Consider the following 20,807-nt stretch of genomic DNA (forward strand, 5'->3'; position numbering starts at 1 on the left):
CCTGTATTAGAATAATATAAAAAGGTCCCATCTTTTTATGTCAAATGGGAAGCTTAGAGACAGAATGAGGATGTCATATCTGTCGAACTCCTATAAGTGGGGGGATGAGGAGGCGTCATGCCCGTCAGTCTCCAAGTGATTTCCTGGTAACATGCAAGCTGTAAACTCTTAGGTAATAATGTGTAGCTAATGATGTAATGTAACTTGTACTCTTTTTACTTTGTAATGTGATGTAAGCTGCAACCTTTATGCTTTGTATACAGATCTAATAAATGATCACGTAAATTTGAATAAATTCTTATTGTTAAACCTTCCATAGTGTCTTACTCTCTTTATAGCGTAATCTGAACGTCAGTATTGCTCCTTAAAGCAATACACTCCATTAGTGTAGAACCCACTCCTGATATCATTAATATAGAACACACCTTTGGAACATAAACACTACTGTGACACTATCAACAAGAAGTTAGAATCTATTGTGACATTATCAAAATGCCAATATAAATGAAGCCCCATGCCATAGTGACATCATCACAAGAGAACACTGCATAAATCAAAACAAAACCTAGTGTGGTATATCAAAATGTAGCACAGCTTATAAATCAAGACATATTATCATGACAGCATCAAAATACAACACAGCCAAGCAGTACTGTGACACAGCTAGTTTAGAATAGAGCCCTAGAATAAAGATGAACACTATTGTGATATCATCAGAGCAGAGCAGAAGTTATAAATGAAGATGCAATTCACCGTGACATGATAATAGAATATAGTTTAATGAAGACCTCTTATTTTGACATCACCACAATAGAACAGGCATACAGAAAAAATGGCAAAAACTATGACATCATTAAATTAGAATATAAAGTGTAAATGAAGATCTATTATGACATCATCAAAATTGAATGCTGCTTATAAATGAAGACAAACACTATTGTGAAATCATGGAATAAAATAGACCCGAGGATTATAAACATACAATATTGTGACATCATAAATATGAAACACAGCCTGGGAATAAAGACAAAACCCTAATGTAGCATCATCACAATACAACAAGGTTAATAAATGAACACCTAAACCATTGTAACATAACTACATTAAAAAACACATAACCTGAATGAACTGTAGTACATTCTGCTAAACTGTGATGATGTGGTCAGATTACTACTTGTACAGGACCCAAGAGGGACAGCCAGTTTGGACAGAATAACAAGGGTGCATGTTGAAGGACACCTGGGAAATAGTGACCATGAGATAATAAATTATCACTTGCCTTTCAAAAGGGAGTTTTATCAGGGAGCTACAAAAATACTAAACGTGAAAGGGTTAGGAATAGGAGAAAACCAATGTGGTACAATAAAGAAGTAAAGGGGGAAATAGACAACAACAAGCAAGTGTTTAAAATACTAAAACAAGAAGGCAGTGAAGAAGCACTAACAACCTATAAGAAAATAAATAAATAAATGATGTAAAAATCTGATAAAAACAGCAATGGTGACTGACGGATAGGGAGGCAGAAGACCTAGAACCAGACTTCACACCCCAGGAACTGCAGGACATAATTCAAAACCTGAAGGTTAGCAAGAGCCCAGGGCCAGACGGCTATACGGCCAGATTCTATAAACTTTTCGCGGAAGAACTGGTACCAATAGCCCTCGACGCATTCAACGCAATCAACAGGGGCCAACCGTTCCCCAGACAAGCACTACAGGCCCACATAACAATTATTCTCAAACAGGGCAAAGACCCCTCGGCCTGCGGAAGTTACAGGCCTATCTCATTAATAAACGTAGATATCAAAATGTTTGCCAAATTGATAGCCAATAGACTCCAAAACATAATCCCACGCCTGATCCATCTTGAGCAGGTTGGCTTCGTTCCAGGCAGAGAGGCAAGGGACAACACCATCAAAACGATGTCCCTAATAGCTAGGGCAAAATCAGCAAAAACCCCTCTCTGCCTTCTGGCAATCGACGCCGAAAAGGCGTTCGATAGGGTGAGTTGGACCTTCCTCTCTGCCACACTGGAAAGAATCGGCCTGGGCCCGCGTATGCTCCAGAGAGTCATGGCATTATACCGAGAGCCGACGGCCAGGATTAGGGTAAACGGAGCGCTATCCGAATCTCTTCAAATAAATAACGGGACTAGGCAGGGGTGCCCACTCTCACCATTTTTATACATACTGACAATGGAGTCCTTAGCTAATGCCATTCGTAGTAATGAATCGATCAAAGGACTCACAATCGGGCCCACAGAACACAAAATGGCCATATTTGCTGATGACTTACTCCTATACCTGTCCAACCCCCGAGTCAGCATGCCTATACTATTGAGGGAATTTGAAAGATTCGGGAGGGTCAATAACTATAAAGTAAACACCCAGAAATCAGAGGCCCTTAATATTTCGCTTCCGCAGGCCGAGGTCTCCCAACTGGGACGGGCACTCCCTTTCCGGTGGGTCAGCTCACACATAAAGTACCTGGGAGTCATGATCCCGACAGAGCCCTCACTAGCCTACAAACTAAATTACATCCCCTTTATAGAAAATCTCGAGAAGGAACTGGGGAAGTGGAGACCCCTGTACCTCTCCTGGAATGGCCGGGTTAACGCGATAAAAATGGACGTGCTGCCCAGATTCTTGTATCTCTGTCAAACTATCCCGATTGGGCTTCCGAGAGCATTTTTCAAAAAAGTCAAATCCCTAATCACTGCTTTCATATGGAGGGGCCGCAAGCCGCGACTACGTTTCTCTATACTAACAAGGGAGAAAGAGAAAGGAGGCCTGAGCCTCCCGGACTTCTCCCTCTACCACAAAGCCAACATCGCAAACTGCGCCCTCGACATCATCAAAAATAGGAATACAAGACTCTGGGTAGAAATGGAGCATGCAGGCGAACCAGACGGGCTTGACGGAGCGTTATGGATCCCCCCTAGACTGATAAAATCCATCCCAAATATCTCCCCTTTTGGTCTCCAGCTAATTAAGACATGGGCAGATATGGCGCACAACTTTGGACTGATCACAATACCAGGCCCTTTAACTCCACTCGTAAGTAACCCCCAATTTGAAGCCACTTTACTACACCAGAGACTCCTATCTCTCCCGGTCAGACCGATCCCCAGACTGAGAGATGTCATGACTCAAGAAGGCCTAAAACCCATGACAGAGATACTGGGACAGAATTCCCATCAGCCAGGGTCCTGGCTTCAATACCTGCAACTAAGGGGGTTTGTGAGCTCGCTGACACCGAAAGACAACCTGACAGCGCCGCTTACGGCGTTTGAACAACTCTGCTTATCAACCACAAACCAGAGACACTTGATCTCCAGATTATACAAGATACTGCTGGGCCGTGAGACGGAGGACGAGACCTTGAATTACAAAGAGGCATGGGAAACAGAACTTGGCACCATTCTCACAGAGGAGGACTGGGATAAAGTATGGGCCCTCACACATAAACTCTCCTCAGCGGGCAGGATCCAAGACCTCAATTACAAGTTAGTTACAAGGTGGTATAGGACGCCTGACCTGCTGCAGAAGATCTTCCCTCAATCCTCACCCATGTGCTGGAGGTGTGGTGAGAACAGAGGCACAATGATACACATCTGGTGGGACTGCCGACCAGTGGCCTCTCTCTGGAACGAGGTGACAACCCTCTATAACCACATCAACCACACAGGGCTGTTGATAAACCCAAAACTAGCCCTACTCTCGCTTTTCCCAGGGTCGGTGAAAGATGCCAAAACAGGCCTATTAAGGTACTTTATAATAGCAGTCAGAAGGCTAATACCGAGGTTCTGGCGTTCTCCAACCACCCCCACTAGAGGCATGTGGGTGGAGGAACTCCACACCCTTATGAGATATGACGAAATGGGGGCCGACGATCCCAAGATTTGGGAAACCACCTTTAAGACTTGGCAGCCGTGGGTGGCGTTCAGAGGCTCAGATAATTTCAAAAAGTGGGTAGCCCAGGGCTCACTGGACTAGACAACAGGCCAAGGGACAAGCAGACGTGACCATAAAGCAGAATCTCAAGGGGCCCCATACAGCAGTTCTTCTCGTTTCTCCCCCCCCCCCAAACCCCCCCTCCTCTAGCCCCCCCCCCTCCCCCTTTAGTGTGTTAAGAGAGTTAAGTTTCACATAGTCGAAAGGAGAACTATTCGCTATACTCAAGGTGGGGGCCGTAACAAGCCTCGCCACCATGAATCCCAAAGGTAGCCGAGGTAGAGGGAACGCGAAAGAAGTAGCTAGCACGAGGCATAACTGTCTCGCCAAGCCCCACCAGGGATAAACGCTCCTCCCCCAGACCTACCTTACTTCTCCCTTCGATCTTTACATTTTTCCAAAAGTTTACGAAAGCTATATCTGATTTTTTATGATTAACGCAGAAAATTAACTTTGTTTGACTGATATATGTAATAAAATCTATTTGAATCAAAAACAGCAATGGTGGAGACAGAGAGAGACTCATTGCCAAAAAGAGTAAAACTAACTCCATACTGTTCTTCAATTATATAAATAGTAAAAAGATTAACATTGAAAGTGTTGGCCCTTTAATAGATTTGCTTTCTCCTAATCACCATCTACAATTTTCCCTACATTATTTATTAAACAGTTTTGTCTCCTTTATATTCACAGAGTAAAATGAAATATCAGATGAGATGCAGAGTGATAAAGTAAACTCCCCACTAAAAGTCACCAGTTTAACCTAGGAAGAAGTGCAGACCCACTTTAAAAGGATTAAAAATAGACAAATTGCTGGGTCCTGACGGCATACACTCCCGAGTTCTAAGAGAATTAAGTAATGTAATAGACAGACCATTGTTTCTTGTATTTAAGAACGCTATAGTGGCAGGATCTGTTCGATTGGACTGATGCATCACCAATGTTGTACCAATACTCACATGATCAGCACTGGCCAATCAGAGAACAGTGCAAAGTGTGCATTAGGTAGTTCGAAATGCTGCAGCCATCTTGGACACCCAAATATGAGGCAGATCAGAAGGGTGGCAGAGTACAACAACTTCAGGTAAAATACCCCCTGGCCCTCCCATACCAGGACAAATTCTGTCAGAAAAACGGAGAGTTGCTTTATGAACACGTGCCACGACCCCCCCATAGTGACATTAAATACGGCACTGTCACAGAATGCCACCTTTGCAACAAGCATAAAATTTCTGATCTCATAGATCTAGCCTAGTCAATTCCAAGTGCTACTATTGTAAAGTAGAAGTGTCTAGGAATACTATGCAAGGTGGTAGACCATGTAAACTTCCAGAGTGGAAACGCCAAGCGCTAGGACAGAAAAATGACCTATCCTCTGTTTCATGCACTGCAAAGCTCCAAAATGCCTCTGGACTTAACATTAGCACCAGAACTGCCGGAAGCTTTATGAAATTGACTTCTATGGTCAAGCAGCTGCACACACGCCCAAGATCACCATGCACAATGTGATGTGTCTGCTGGAATGGTGTAAACCTTGCTGGACTATGAGGCAATGAGTTTTACAGGAGCGATTTATCACGTATCACTATGTAGCAATCTGGAAGATGAATCGGGGATTGGAACATGCATCGAGAGCACCGTCTACTGGAATCCATAATGCTTACTTCAAAATTTGGTGGAGAAAGGATAATGGTAAAGGATGTCCTTCAGGGTTTGGGCTTGGCCCTTTTTTTTAGTGAAGGGTAACATTAATGCTGCAGCACAGAAAGACATTTTAGACAATAGTGCGCGTTCACATTTGAGGCAGGAGTTGCAGTCACACCTGGATCCGGATGCCATAAGGGATCCAAAGGCCATATAAGTAGATACCATTTTTATAAATGATACATGGCAGGCATGGAGCCCTGTTACAAATTTTGAATTAGTTCCTCCATAAAGTGGAACTTGATATAATTTCCTCTAGAAATTAAAATATTGCCGACTTTAAATATAATTTATTTTTGTAATTAATTAGATTGCACATTATGCCCCGGTGTCACGGATGAATATATCAATATGTGGTGCATTTTCTACCTATACATTTAATTTATTAAAAAGACTCTCACCAACTGTTTGCACCTCTGAGGGCAGCACAAGGTAGTGCCTGTCACACTCATTACAGTCATGTGTCTTCTGTCTGGATCTGTGCAGTAGTTTATGAGAATCATACCTTTTATCAGTAGCAACAAATGCATAGAGGACTGCTTCAAGTAGTCCTGGATATTCATGAGCTGCAGGACAGTCCCACCTACCCCTCCCTCTAGCCAATAAATCGGCTGCTGTCTGTTTATTACTGTGCATAAAGGAGAGAGAGCTCTCAATCATTGGCTGGAGGGCGGGGTGGGTGTGGCTAACTGCAGCTCATGAATATGCAGGACTACTTCTGTGCCTGGCTGCTACTAATTAAGGGCAAGTTTCTCCAAAACTACTGCCAGATCCACACAGCAGCCATATCAGTTGTGACAGGCACTACCTTATGGGGCTCTCAGTCAGAGTAACAGATTCCCTTTAACATATCTCATTAGAACATATTAGAATTTAAAGTTGTATTTAACTATTGTGCTGCTTTTCTGGACTTTGGTTATTGAATTTGCTCTCAACGCATTTTAAGTCGGGCATCTGGTTTCTAGTAACAGGTATTTGTAGAAAATATGATTTTATTATTTGTATATCGGCTGTTAGAGCGGCTTCCAGAATGTGGCACAAAACTAGAAAGTCTAAACATTATCATTAGGATTCAACACACCAGTCTTTTCCTACACAAGCCCAGTCCGCTTATACACCTTTAGGCCCCCTGTCCACGGGCGTTGCGAAATCCCGCGGTAAATCCCCACTGAGGGATCCACCGCCTGGGAGCAGGAGCCGGCAGACGAATCTCCGCCGGTCAGCCTATCTGACGGAGAATCGTGGCAATTCGCAGTATGCTGCAGATTGCTGGCCGCGAGTGAAGAATCGCAGTGATTCTCCACTAGTGGACACGGGGCCGGCGCTTTCCATAGCAACGCTATGGAAAACTTCAGACGGCGTGATTAGCTGTCGATTTACCACCGGTGAAATCACGGCCGTGGACAGGGGGCCGCACTGCTCTCACGCTTCCTATGCCTATTGTTCTAAATGTAGAGGGATTCTATGTATATCCTCTCTAGTGCCTGACAAACATTTATACTCAGAGGTGTACACAAAGGGAAATTATTTCTATTTTATGAGTAAAGCCAACTATCGATGTGTTCTCTCTGGCTTCTCCCACAACACATTGTGCGCTCAGTATAAAATTATTCTCCTAATTTATGATTACACTTATTGCTAATCAATGCCAATTTACAGTATCTAATAAAGCTCAGGAAGTAAGTGGTAAATAATCTTTCTGGCCTGTCGGTGCGCAGCTTCTGAAACAGTACAAGCAACACTTCCCTACCGATCAGATTTGATATACATTTATGTTTCCAGGTTTTACTGACTTTTACAGTCCTTGGAGAAGTACAATAAAGCGTCTCCTCACTTCGCAAATAGTGAACCCAGCAGCAGCGCTATGCAGATTTTTAGGCATAAAGAAGCCTATAATGAGGTGTAATGTGAACTGGACTATAAGTAATGCGATGCAGTGATCTGTCGGAAAACGGGATCAAGCAGAACTTTTGTAAGCAATTCAAATTGTTTTCTTAATTGTAATCTTAGTATCTATTTCCAAGAATGACAAAATATGTTACTTTATACAAATGCTTGTTGGGCACACAGGGAAAAAGTGTTACAATTCAGTATGCGTTTTGGTTACATGGGTCTTCCATGAACTATATCTTGCCATAATTTTTATGTGAATCAAGTTGTGTTACTACTAATGTCCAACCAGCTTCAAAGAACCTCCATTGTTGTCCAACCAGCTTTAGGGAACCTCCATTGTTGTCCAACCAGCTTCAGGGAACCTCCATTGTTGTCCAACCAGCTTCAGGGAACCTCCATTGTTGTCCAACCAGCTTCAGGGAACCTCCATTGTTGTCCAACCAGCTTCAGGGAACCTCCATTGTTGTCCAACCAGCTTTTAGAGAACCTCCATTGTTGTCCAACCAGCTTCAGGGAACCTCCATTGTTGTCCAACCAACTTCAGGGAACCTCCATTGTTGTCCAACCAACTTCAGGGAACCTCCATTGTTGTCCAACCAACTTCAGGGGAACCTCCATTGTTGTCCAACCAACTTCAGGGAACCTCCATTGTTGTCCAACCAACTTCAGGGAACCTCCATTGTTGTCCAACCAACTTCAGGGAACCTCCATTGTTGTCCAACCAACTTCAGGGAACCTCCATTGTTGTCCAACCACCTTCAGGGAACCTCCATTGTTGTCCAACCAACTTCAGGGAACCTCCATTGTTGTCCAACCAACTTCAGGGAACCTCCATTGTTGTCCAACCAACTTCAGGGAACCTCCATTGTTGTCCAACCAACTTCAGGGAACCTCCATTGTTGTCCAACCAACTTCAGGGAACCTCCATTGTTGTCCAACCAACTTCAGGGAACCTCCATTGTTGTCCAACCAGCTTCAGAGAACCTCCATTGTTATCTGCCGCACTGCATTATGTGCCCCATTGTTTCTTCATACCAGCATATGACTACTTGTCATTTTACTGTTTACTATTCCATCACTTGTAAAGCGATATGAAAAATGTTAGAGCTAGAGTATATAAATAAAGATTCTGAACGGATGTTTGACTGAATCAGACTGCGCTAAACCAAGTGAGCTGAAATATCAGAAGGTGGCTTTTCAGATAACAAGCAGTTACTTTGTTCTAAGCTCACACGAACCCTTAGGCCGCTCTCACATATGCATTCAGTTAACAGCACTCGAAATCGCGGCATTTTTGAACGCAGGTTTGACAGCACTTTTTAATGCACCCAATCATTGTGATGGGTGATGAGTTGCGTTAAAAAGTGCCAAAACATGCGAAAATACAATAGGCATTGTTTGAAACGCCACGCTTGAGTGCAGGTCTGAGAAGTCCCATTAAAATCAATGGGAACGTTGTACTACAGTTAGCGAGGCGCGCTGATCGCGGCAAAAACTGGTGTGCGCGAGAGTGGCCTTAGGGCTCATTCACGCGTAGTGCGTATTTTGATCTGTGAATATGCAGTATATTTATGGCCTGAAATATGCTTGTTCCATGCATATCTCTGCATATTAAGGAAGGGCAGGAATTTGTTATTTGTATAGCACCAACTTATTGCACAGCGCTTTCATACTTTATTTATTACCCCCCACCAAGCTGGGTACGCATTTTACCGACCTTGGAAGGATGGAAGGCTGAGTCGACCTTGAGCCGGCTACCTAAACCATGCGGGAAATGAACCCGCAACATTCAGGTTGTGAGTGAGAGCCCCTGCGCCACACGAGGCCCATAATTAGATGTGCCCATAATTTACATGTGTAAATATGCAGGTTTCCTGTGCATTCATTGCATATTTACACACAACATCCACTTTTGTGAGCTGTTTTGGTGCATAATACACACCAAGATAGGACGTGCTATGTTCTTTTTTCACACATTTGAAAGCATGATAAGGCATTTCCTAAAAATAAGACCCTGTACTTCTTTTGGGGCAAAAATTAATATAAGACAGGGTCTTATTTTGGGGGAAACATTGTAGTAAATCCATCTAGTTGAAAAGCTGCTTAAATTTATACCATACTTTAATCATTAAAATGATTGTTGGACAGAATCACCCCTCATCCCTTGCTCATACACCATTATAGAGGTGGTGGGGAAATAACCTGCCATTTTATAAACCAAACTAATGTGCCATTCAAAGACCACCTCATTTATTGCTCCCCATCCCTCAACTGTTGCAATAGTAATAGTCAAAAACAAATCCCAATATCACAGTAAGATTACTAATACTAAGGAGCAGCAGCCGGGAACCTCCCAGCTATCCAGCCAATCATCTCATTTCAAGCGGTCAAATAGTCTACCAATAATGAATCTACCAGCAGAATAGACAACGTATTACAGTTATATAAATAGTGCCCATGTTTATTGATCCAGGAGGCGGCATTCCTAGTATTACCAAAGAAAGAAAGAAGTCTTCCCATGAATCACAACTCTCAGCAATGCCGGCTACAAAACAGCATAAGGCAGTAGTTACACGTGTGGACAGTAGGTGGCCTACTACCAAAAAGCAAGCAGGGATCGTGCGATTACAGGGGCAGGGGAAAGCAAAAAAGGGGAGTATAGAGTCATTTTTGTATTTTACAGCATTCCGTCACTTAAAATAAATAAATAAAAATTACAGCTGCTGCACAACCCCTTAAAGAGGGGGAAATTTTATGTGGTTATTATTTATAATATACAACTACAATAGAAAAATGTGCAATCTATTGTTACCATATAGGATATATGTTATAATTATTTTATTTAACCTGGTTTCTAACGTTCTCTACTTCACTTCATGCACTCACTATTTATACTGTAAAGGTATCAAGAAAGATCTTGGGAACCCCATTTGTTTTGTGCAAATGTGTCAGGAAAGCTATCATTTCTCCTTAAGGAGAGAACCTAGAAGGTGAGTGAAGACTTATAAGGCCATCCATGCTCTTCTGGGTAATATGCAAATAAGAGAGCTGGAACAATACATGTGCAGCGCCACCTATTGGAAGGCAGCATTCCTGCAAGTCAATGTTAGTCTCTTTATACAAGCCTTATAACAATGACTGGGAATTGAAAGCCAAGCCAGAATTCATACACAAACAGCTGTTTTAGGGTGTTTTCCCCACATCAGTGTGCAGTAGGTTTCTGGCTTTCAATTCCCAGTCATTGTTACCCAAGTCTTGTATAAAGAGTCTAACATTGACTTGCAAGAATACTGCCTTCCAATACCTGGTGCTGCAGAGGTATTGTTCCATGTCCCTTATTTGCATATTACCCAGATGTCCATATATGCAAATATGTACATCATACAGGAGGGTCCCTTGCTGGAGATCTTCCTCTTTGTACCAGAGCTGGTAACGAGCAGCAGATTGTACTAGTGGACCCTTTCTATGTATTGTATTACATAGGTGGCCATTCATTCGAATCACCTTATGTAATACTCGATTTCCTCTGGAGGAGCCAACTACAAGCACTTGCTGTCATCTGTTACAAGGCAATACTACTAATGCTGCTTGTTTCAATTAAGTTTTCTGTTAATTAGATGATAAAACCTTGGCTACATTGGTAATATTAGCCATCCTGTATTACACTGGGAGCTGGTAATATCTCCGGCAATCTGGATGGGATATTTATTTTGGGGCAGCACCAATAACCAAACATTTACCAGATGTATTCCGGCATCATGAAGATGCATATCATCTATTTACACTGCAAAAACCTGGAAAAGAATCGGAGATTGTATCCATCGTGGTAATTTTACTTATTTGGCGTATATATTTATATATGCTAAATGCAGTCCAGCAAATGCCAAAGGGATGGCGATAATGAGAATGAAGATTGCTTATGGAGAAGTCCTGGCAATTGTACATCTTAGTAAATGACAAAGTGTAGCAGTTGTCACTGTGGAATGTGTTACTACTGAACTGCAGTATTTACTCCACACATCTATGAGCCTACATGTCATGAACTGACAGCTACCTACATGTTCATTACAGGATCTTGGAAGGAGGCCAAAAAAAAATATTGTGCAATATTTTCGGGGATGTTGCAGAAAGGTTTTAATGTTTTTTTTGTTTCCGCCCCCCCACCCCCCTCCCCAGTATTAAGCCTTAACAATGTTCTCACATTTACTGATCTGCAAGCTATAATCATGTCAAAAAGAACAATGTTTATCAAGGTTTTTCCAGCTAAGGGAGGAATGTTTTTCGCCTTGGGCTTTGCCGAGAGCAGAAACAATGTCAAGTGGGCTTTTAGAAAGTACTAGAGCAACCAATTTATATGGTGATTATATGTTATTCTCCCTAATTGAGGCTGGGGCCGAGGGGCTGCTCGTTTCATGTTTAAGCAAATTCAGTTTTAAGCAAAACCTTTCTAGCGTCATGTGAGACTCGAGTCGTTAAGAGGAATGGAGGCTGCGGCGCCGGACTTCTGCCTTTAGACTTTATAAGGCCACACCGGAGAGATTTGTCATACCGCAAGCATCTGCAACGTGTCATTTTATTTCCGCGCTGTAGTAATCAATAGATTTCTTCATGGCTGTGGATCGCACACTTCAAATCATAATCAGCTGCATTATTCCGTCTCAGAAGAACATTTAGTTCTTATGTCTTGGTTTGACGTTAATTAACAACGTGTTAATTTCAAGCTGTAGGGAAAAAGTAAATTTATCTTTTTTTTCCTGCGCAGCGGTCCATTGCCGGGTAAGCGCTATTTAAATTCTGAAGCCATACTTGCTTGACAAGATACTGCACTGCTGCGGGCTACAGTTCTCACATAATGCCTGAGGGGTTATTACAGTGGAGGATTTCTAGAGAGGACAATAAAGAAGCCTTACCCCTTCCCGAAGGCACCTCATTAGCAGAGTGTAAGCAGCCAGGGGAACGGTCCAGATCTCTCTGGGGGGAGCTTTTTTTCCCTCCTGTAATAAAATAGAAGTAGTAATAAATCAAGAAAACAACTCCACAGCAAAAGAGAATTAAAAATATTTAACAGTTTCCATGGATTTCCTTTGTTTTTAGCCATGCAATGACATCTCCGTATCCAGCACATTTAGTATATAATGGAGTTAATAGATCACATGACCTGTGAAAAATGTCTCATTAATTTGGTTAATTAAATATAAGTTTTTTAATTATTTCTTATAGTGATCTATTAAATGGTCTATACCAACAACTGTTCATTTTTCTTGATATCCAGACAAGTGCCTTAAACTCCATTTAATTGTGGCTCTACATTGCCATTACTATTGGGCATTACCGCAATTCTTAGCATTATACAAAAAAAGCTCCATGTTGTTGTGACCTTATGGTTCTTGTGACCTCATGGCTGTTGTGACCTTATGGTTCTTGTGACCTCATGGCTGTTGTGACTTGAACTGGCGTCAAGAGCAGCGAGTCTGATTATTAAGAACATGTAAGATTGTGCATGTATACTGCTGATAGTACAATTACAAAAGGCGCTATATAGATGATGTGTGTCTGCATGGCAGAGGTCAAGTAAGAAGACACAAGACATAAAAACAAAATAGCATAAGGTAAACACTGTGCGTATAAACCGAGCAGGACTGTCTATCCACATCTGCGTTTAGCGCTGTGTTCCCCAACTCCAGTCCTCAGGACCCCCCAACAGGTCATGTTTTCAGGATTTCCTCAGTATTGCACAGGTGATGTAATTATTGTTAGGGCCTCAGACATTACCACAGGTGTTCTTACCATAGGATATCCTGAAAACATGACCTGTTGGGGGTCCCTGAGGACTGGAGTTGGGGACCCCTGGTTTAGAGGCCTCGTTCAGAACCTCTGGCATGGGTAGAGGCTCGGCCAGGTGGCATGTTGGAAGCCTGAAAGACCCTATTATAGTAAATGGGGTGTTTTGGGCATAGATTGTGTCAGTGAAGAGCAGGATCCGGCACTTCCATCACTATGGTGGTTTGTCTCCTATGATAGAGCAGAAAGACGAGTGCAGATGTGAACACAGCCCTAGACGACAGCAGCCCGCCCAATAGTGAATCACTAGTAGGTTTAATGGAACTAAACTAGGGTCACATGAATGAGCATAAGCCACAACGTCATGGGGGGAAACTAAAAGAACATTGCTGTTTCAAATAAAGCCAACTGTAATATTCCCCACTGGTTTTCAAATTATTTGCTCAGTTTTGCAAAATTATGACAATCTTTAGTCAGCAAAGTTATAGCATGCTAAAGAGTAACGAAGCTAAAATGGGTGTATTGACTGCAGCTGGACCATTGCCCTTCTGCCTGAGGGGCCCAAACGCTTCTATGCCACAACATGGCACAGCAGTACAATAAATGGCCTATGACAGTTAGAGGTGTCCTGGCACAGATTTTGCATCTAGGCCCGGGAGCTTTAAGCTATGCCTCTGGGCCCCAATGTCCTATTTTCAGGATGCTACATGTATATTTCTACATTTTATTTCAGCAACGTTAGTATTCCTTTTTTCTGTTGACTAATCAAACTTTATTGAAGAAACTTGCAGGGAATGTATGCCGATACCGAAGTGAGACAATAGGGCTAATGAACACAATCGTGACAATTCCTAAATCTATTGCATTTGTCACCGTGATGAATGAACTCCTTGTGGTGCAAAATACAAATTAAAAAGTGCAATAACGAGAAACAATGACAACGAGAAAACAAGGCGAAATGTATCTAAAAAGATGTCAGAAGCGAGTGGTAAAATACTGAGAAATATCTCATGCTGTGAAGCGCAGGACGACATCCAATGATTTCACAGATACAAATGACAGGATCATTATCTTTGTAGAAATGCTTGCCAAACACTGACAGAAGTTAATGCTTTTCTGTTAAACCTGAAATGTATGTTGCCAGTCTAGGGTTACCTTATATTGAGCAGAAGATTTCACTGAAACAGCAGTCTTTGCTGTTCAATCCTTAATCGATCCCGCTATGCAAACCAAAGTCAAACTTTGTAGAAAGCGGCATAAAATGTAGCTTAATATCTCTTAACCCTCTCCAAGAAACGACGGCTCACAGCAATTATTACTAAGAGTGTTATATGTACCTCTCGCATGATGTAGGGAACGGAACTGCTACACCACAATCACTTGTGCTTCAATGAAAAAAGACTTCGGCAGCATCCAGGGTGCAAATTGATATCCAAAGTTTTATTCCCCTTTGTCAGACAAAGGCCAGTATGGCCGAAACATTGCCTGTTTTTCTGTGATGGGGGAATAAAACTTTGGATATCAATTTGCACCCTGGATGCTGCGAAGTCTTTTTTTCATTGCTGCATGTGATTTTGGTGATAAGGATCCATTCACCGGTTTCTTTGGCTACTGCATAATCTATGCCCAGCCCTTGGAGGGATATACAATTTGTGCTGCTGGCGACCTGCTTTCTCTGGACAATCACTTGTGCTTTATGGTAGTCAAATGATATGCCATGTGCTGACTTGTGCATATTTACTAATACTGGCTAAAAGTTAGACAGTGCAAACTTAAGGCCCATTTAGACAACGAATATCGCTCAAAATTAGCTCAAAAGCCGTCTTTTGAGCGATATTTGTTGTGTCTAACTTCACTGACATCGTGCGGTTTTCGTTAAACTGTTGCTGATCTTTGTCTTTCAGTGTGCTGAAAGATGACAATGAGCCTTATCAGGGATTCACAGCGGGGTACAGCTGATATTATTGTTTCAGCTGTATCCCAATCCCTGAAGACAGGCGGGGTATGAAGAACAGAGCGGGCCAGCTGGCTTTTCCCCGCTCGGAGAGTTCGGCTCTTTGACAGCCGGGCGCTCTGAGCAGAGAACAGCTGGATGCAGAAGACAAACGAGGACACCCCGCTTGTCTTCTGCATCCCCCTCTCGGAGCGTTTGAGCGATCACCTTGCGCTGTAAATGTACACAACAAAAATTGCTCAGAAAACCTCTTTTGAACGATAATCGCTGTGTCTAAATGGGCCATTAGATTTATCACTCAATGATAGATTTGTCACATTTTAAGACTGTCCAGTCTAAATTTAGACACCTAATAGTTGGCTTAGTTCATACTTGCACCACTTTTATCATGTATTTTAAGACACTTTCAGACAGTTTTTCCAACTTGTCCAAAAAAGTGGCATGGCCTAAATGACACCAAATTGTGCCAACATTGTGGTGCAATTTATGTCATGTCCCTTTTTCGGACAAGTTTGAAAAACTGTCAAAGTGTCTAAAAACACATGATGAAAGTGGCGCAAGCATGCAAGACAGTTTTCTGGCAGAGTTTGCGTCAGAAAGAACAGTCACATTTTGAATAGTAGGTAAGCCCGAATGTGTTTCTGCCAGAGTCATGAACGGTCTCCAGCCAGTCCTATGTGGGCACTCCGCCATCTTGTAATACAATCAACATTGGGATGTGTTGGTGTTAGCATTACAAACGGACCTACATCTCTGATGATCATGCTGTTGTAATTGTGTACAAATACAGTTATAAAATATGGCTTTTAACCCCTTGAGTGGCAGGTTTCTTACCCCCCTGTCAGACCCACCAGGGCAGGTTTTTTTTAAATGGGCCAATCATTTAATTTCAACTCATTTTGCAGTTGCGTTCCAAGAGCCATAACTTTTTCATTTTTCCACTGACCAGGCCGTATGAGGGCTTGTTTTTTGCGGGACAAGTTGTACTTTTTGATGGCATAATTTTTGAGTATATATAATATATTGCATAACTTTTGTAAAAAAAAGTTGTAGGGAGATTAAGGGAAAAAAATAAATTCTGCCATTTGTTTGTTGGATTTCATTTTTACGGCGTTCAACATGCAGAAGAAATAATCTGATAACGTTATTCTCTGAGTCACATGATTCCGGTGATACCAGGTTTATACAGTTTTTTCATGCTTTGCTATTTTTGTACATTTAAAACATTTTTTTCTTAAAGGTTTGCTTTTGTGTCACCACATTACAAGAGCTGTATTATTTTTTTTCCCATTGCCAGAGCCCCAGAAGGCCGTGTTTATTGCGGGATGAACTCCAGTCTTCATTTATCTAATTTTTTGGAACATGTAAAATTTTGATCGCTTTTTATTCCATTTTTTCTAGTGGCAAGATTAACAAAATCTGTAATTCTGGCATGTTTTTTATTTTTATTTTTCCCAGCATTCTCTGAGCAGTATAGATAATGTATTAAAGTAATTCTACAGGCCGGTGCGATTATGCCCATACCAAATTGTTATAGTTTTTTTTCTTTTTCGCAACTTTTTCACAGTTTAAAAAAAAACAAAAACAATAAAAGTTTAAATCACCTCCTTCTGCCATACCTATAATAAAAAAATCAAAATCATAAAACAAAAATATATATTTGGTATTGCTGCGTCCGTAAAAGTCCAATCTATCAAAGTAGTGCATTATTTACCCCACATGGTGTACGTAGTCCGAAAAAAAAAAAAAGCACTTTTTCAGTCACCGTCTCCCAGAAAAAAATGCAATAAAAAGCGATCAAAAAGTCGGATGTATTCCGAATTAGTACTAATGTAAACTACAGTACATACCACAAAAAATGAGCCCTTGCTTAACTATGTCGATGGAAAAATAAAAAAGTTATTGTGCGCAAAAGATGCAGCAGAAAATAATTTCAAAACATTAAATGTCTTTGAAAAAAAAATACAAGTGCTACAGTAAAAAAAAAAAGTTTACACATTTGGTATCGTAGTAATCGTACTGACCCATAGAATAAAGTTATTATGTCGTTTTTGTTGCAGTTTGTGCGCCGTAGAAACAAAACGCCATGAAAGATGGCGGAATGTCTTTTTTTTTTCATTTTACTCCACTCCATTTTGTAAAAGTTTTTCAGTACATTATATGGTACTTTAAATAGCACCAATGAAAAATACAAATTGTTCCACAAAAAACAAGCCTCATACAGCGACGTAGATGGATAAATAAAGGAGTTATGATTTTTAAACGGGGGCGGGGGAGGAAAAAAAGAAAAGCAGAAAAAAAGGGCTGTCATTAAGGGGTTAAATAATGTACTAAATTCCTCCTCTGGGTCATTATGATGCAGGGATACCACATGTGTAATTTAGTTTTTAACTTTTTTTACAAAGTAAAGGGAGACAAGTGTTTTTATTTCTATTTTTTTAATAATTTTATTATTATTTTTCTTTAAACTTTTTTTAAATTTTTCTCCCTTTAGGGGACTTCCAGAGACCCATCAGGATCCCCTGATGACATTCCAGGGGTCCGATGGTGACAGCCCTTTACATGCTGCAGTCGCATAGACCGCAGCATTTAAAGGGTTAACACAGCAGAGATCATAGGTTTTCTCCATTCTCTGCTGTGTAAGAGCTGGTGCCTGGCTATCCTCTGACAGCCAAGCACCAGCTCTCCCTGTCACAGGCACCATCAGCTGGCTTCTGACAAGCCGATGGTCTCCATGGCAACCTGTAAACAAAGCAGTGCAGGACTTTGAAAATAGAAGCGGGAGATTGCCGGCAGATCGGCAATATCTTCCTGCTTCTGTTTTTCAAAGTCCTGCTCTGCTCTGTGTGGGTCTGTGCAGGCAGAGCACAATGCCACAGCTTATGGGAGCTGCAGAGCACAATGCCATAGTGAAACATAGCCCGGAAATCTTCTGGGCTATATCACTATCGGCAGTGGAGCTCGTCCCCGAAAATTTCCAGGTGTGCCACCCAAGGGGTTAAAAGTTCCTCTTAGAATCTCTCTGTGTATAGTCACTAGAATGTTGGTATGCCTGTCTCAGGCCTTCAGTCAAGTGTGAACACCTAGTATCCTAATACTTTTGTGCATATGGGTTATATATATACATAAATTAGGAGCTAGTCCTATTGAATTTGTGAACATTTTCTGCCCGTGTCCCTGGGGGCACACAAAGGACCACACAGAATCACTAATTGGACTTCTCAGGGGGGTTTTTTCTCTATTTTTATAAATGGTTTTTCCACATTTTTTGTAAAGCCTTTACTTCCTTATTTTTGTAACTCTTAAGTTTCAGGATTTTGGTCCCTCATCAGTGTGCAGTAGGTTTCCCAATCATTGTTATAAAGACATGTATAAGTGGTCTGACATTGATTTGCAGGAATAAGCATCGCTGCAGAGGTATTGTTTCATCTTCCTCATTTGCATATATTACCCAGAGGAGCATGCATGGCCTTCTAAGTCTCCGCCCATACCTTCTAGGTGCTCTCCTTAAGGAGAGATAATACCTAACCCAAGTGAGGGACAAATGTGAGATTGAGCTGTAGCATAGTGTTTATTCCTTATCGTCTCACCCACATGATGAAAGTAGAGAGAGCCACGAATATCAAAAAGGAATTTATAGTTGGAGAGGTGTGGGTTTAAACAGGCAGATTACTCCAGGAGGGCCACCTTAAAGGGGTTGTCTTGCGCCGAAACGTTTTTTTTTTTGCATAGGCCCCCCGTTCGGTGCAGGACAAACCCAAGGGATGTGTTAAAATAAAAAAATATATAACTTACCCGAATCCCCGCTCTGCGACTTCTTCCTACTTCTTCCTTCTCCAAGATGGCCGCCGGGATCTTCACCCACGATGCACCGCGGGTCTTCTCCCATGGTGCACCGTGGGCTCTGTGCGGTCCATTGTCGATTCCAGCCTCCTGATTGGCTGGAATCGGCACACGTGACGGGGCAAAGCTACGCGATGACGCGTAGAAGGGGGCGGAGCCAGAACGCCGCTCGTGCCCGGACAACCAGAAGGGAGAAGACCGGACTGCGCAAGCGCATCTAAAAAAGCAAGAAGACCCCGAAATTAGACGGAACCATGGAGACGGGGACGCCAGCAACGGAGCAGGTAAGTGAATAACTTCTGTATGGCTCATATTTAATGCACGATGTATATTACAAAGTGCATTAATATGGCCATACAGAAGTGCTGAACCCCACTTGCTTTCGCGAGACAACCCCTTTAAGCCAAAGTATTCTAAACGGACTCTATGCCCTCAGGTAAAGGTTATGCTGAGTTTTGTAAGTGAAGCAACTTCTATACATTTTACTTCATTTCAGTAATAGTAACAATTTATGTTAACCTAAAAAGTTGTTTTGGATTTCACAGATTAGAACTGGTTTGGCTGATTACTGAACCTAGATGCTCTGATACACATCATCTAGTTCCCAGGGCAGTATAAATGGAATGAGTTTGTATAATTGAGCTTGTATCTTTTTGCAGTAATGAAAAATTATTTTATAATAATAGATGCTTTCCATATAAGTGCCCAAAGGCTCAATGAAAGCTAATAACCATAAACCTCACTCCACAGGGGGGCAATGACATCATAGCATTGTTTGATGTATATAACATAGTAACAAAGTAAGATAGTTCGTAAGGCTGAATGAAGACAATGTCCATCTAGTCCAGCCTGTCTAACCTCCTGTGTTGTTGATCCAGAAGAAGGCAAAAAACCCCAAGAGCAGAAGCCAATTAGACCTTTTGGGGAAAAAATTCCTTCCCGACTCCGTAATGGACACACTTCATCATACTTGGTTGAAAGGACATACTTAGGAGTGCACCAACTCTAGTAGGCTATGGGTGTGAAGGTATTGATTGGTTACCTCCAGAGGTTGACTAAAAATGTATTACCCATTGAAAACAATGGGAGAACATCACACTCCCCTGCCGCAGCTGTGACAGCCACGCCAGGGAATTCCTTCTATGTGAAAACGCCTCGCATCCAGGAGTTTCCAGATGGATTGCGAGGGCCATATTGGGCTGTGTTTCACGGCCTGATATCGCCCGGCGCCGCTAGACTTAACATGGGAACTTTGACCTGGCCTGACTGTCACTCAATGTACCAAACTCTAATTTTATGATCTTACGGCAGTGGTGAGGATGTCACAAGTCTAATGACACCAAAATCATCCACCAAAGGTCACGCAAAGGGGGCAAAGTGTGGTGCAAGAAAAAGCCTGTAGGTTTTTCTATATTAGATGACTTTGACAGTACAACCTACATCTAAGCACATAGTCTCGTATCCATATCGAAATGGATGTCCACTTTTTATCATCATGTCATTTTAGGTCCAAAGTTCAGAATTTATAAATATATTTTTATAGTGGGCATAAACTTATTTTACTTATACAGAGCTGCAAACCCCTGTATAAGCACGGATTAAAGAGATAACATGCAGGCTACCTGCACCTACCACAAGGGGGAGCTTAACTGCTTACTGCATTGCTATTGCATTCAATGT

General features: G+C 41.9%; 1 protein-coding gene across 3 annotated transcripts in view; it reads right to left on the bottom strand.

Annotated features, from left to right (window-relative positions):
• ULK4 (unc-51 like kinase 4) overlaps positions 1 to 20,807 on the bottom strand; it is a 649,532-nt gene that overhangs the window by 444,573 nt on the left and 184,152 nt on the right. For all 3 annotated transcript variants that reach the window (XM_066584674.1, XM_066584676.1, XM_066584675.1), the window contains exon 19: positions 12,460 to 12,543. In XM_066584674.1, the coding sequence (XP_066440771.1) occupies positions 12,460 to 12,543 (84 nt within the window). The remainder of the gene's footprint in view (positions 1 to 12,459; positions 12,544 to 20,807) is intronic.

Source organism: Eleutherodactylus coqui, chromosome 12 (genome assembly GCF_035609145.1).
Source record: "Eleutherodactylus coqui strain aEleCoq1 chromosome 12, aEleCoq1.hap1, whole genome shotgun sequence".
Lineage (NCBI taxonomy): Eukaryota > Metazoa > Chordata > Amphibia > Anura > Eleutherodactylidae > Eleutherodactylus > Eleutherodactylus coqui.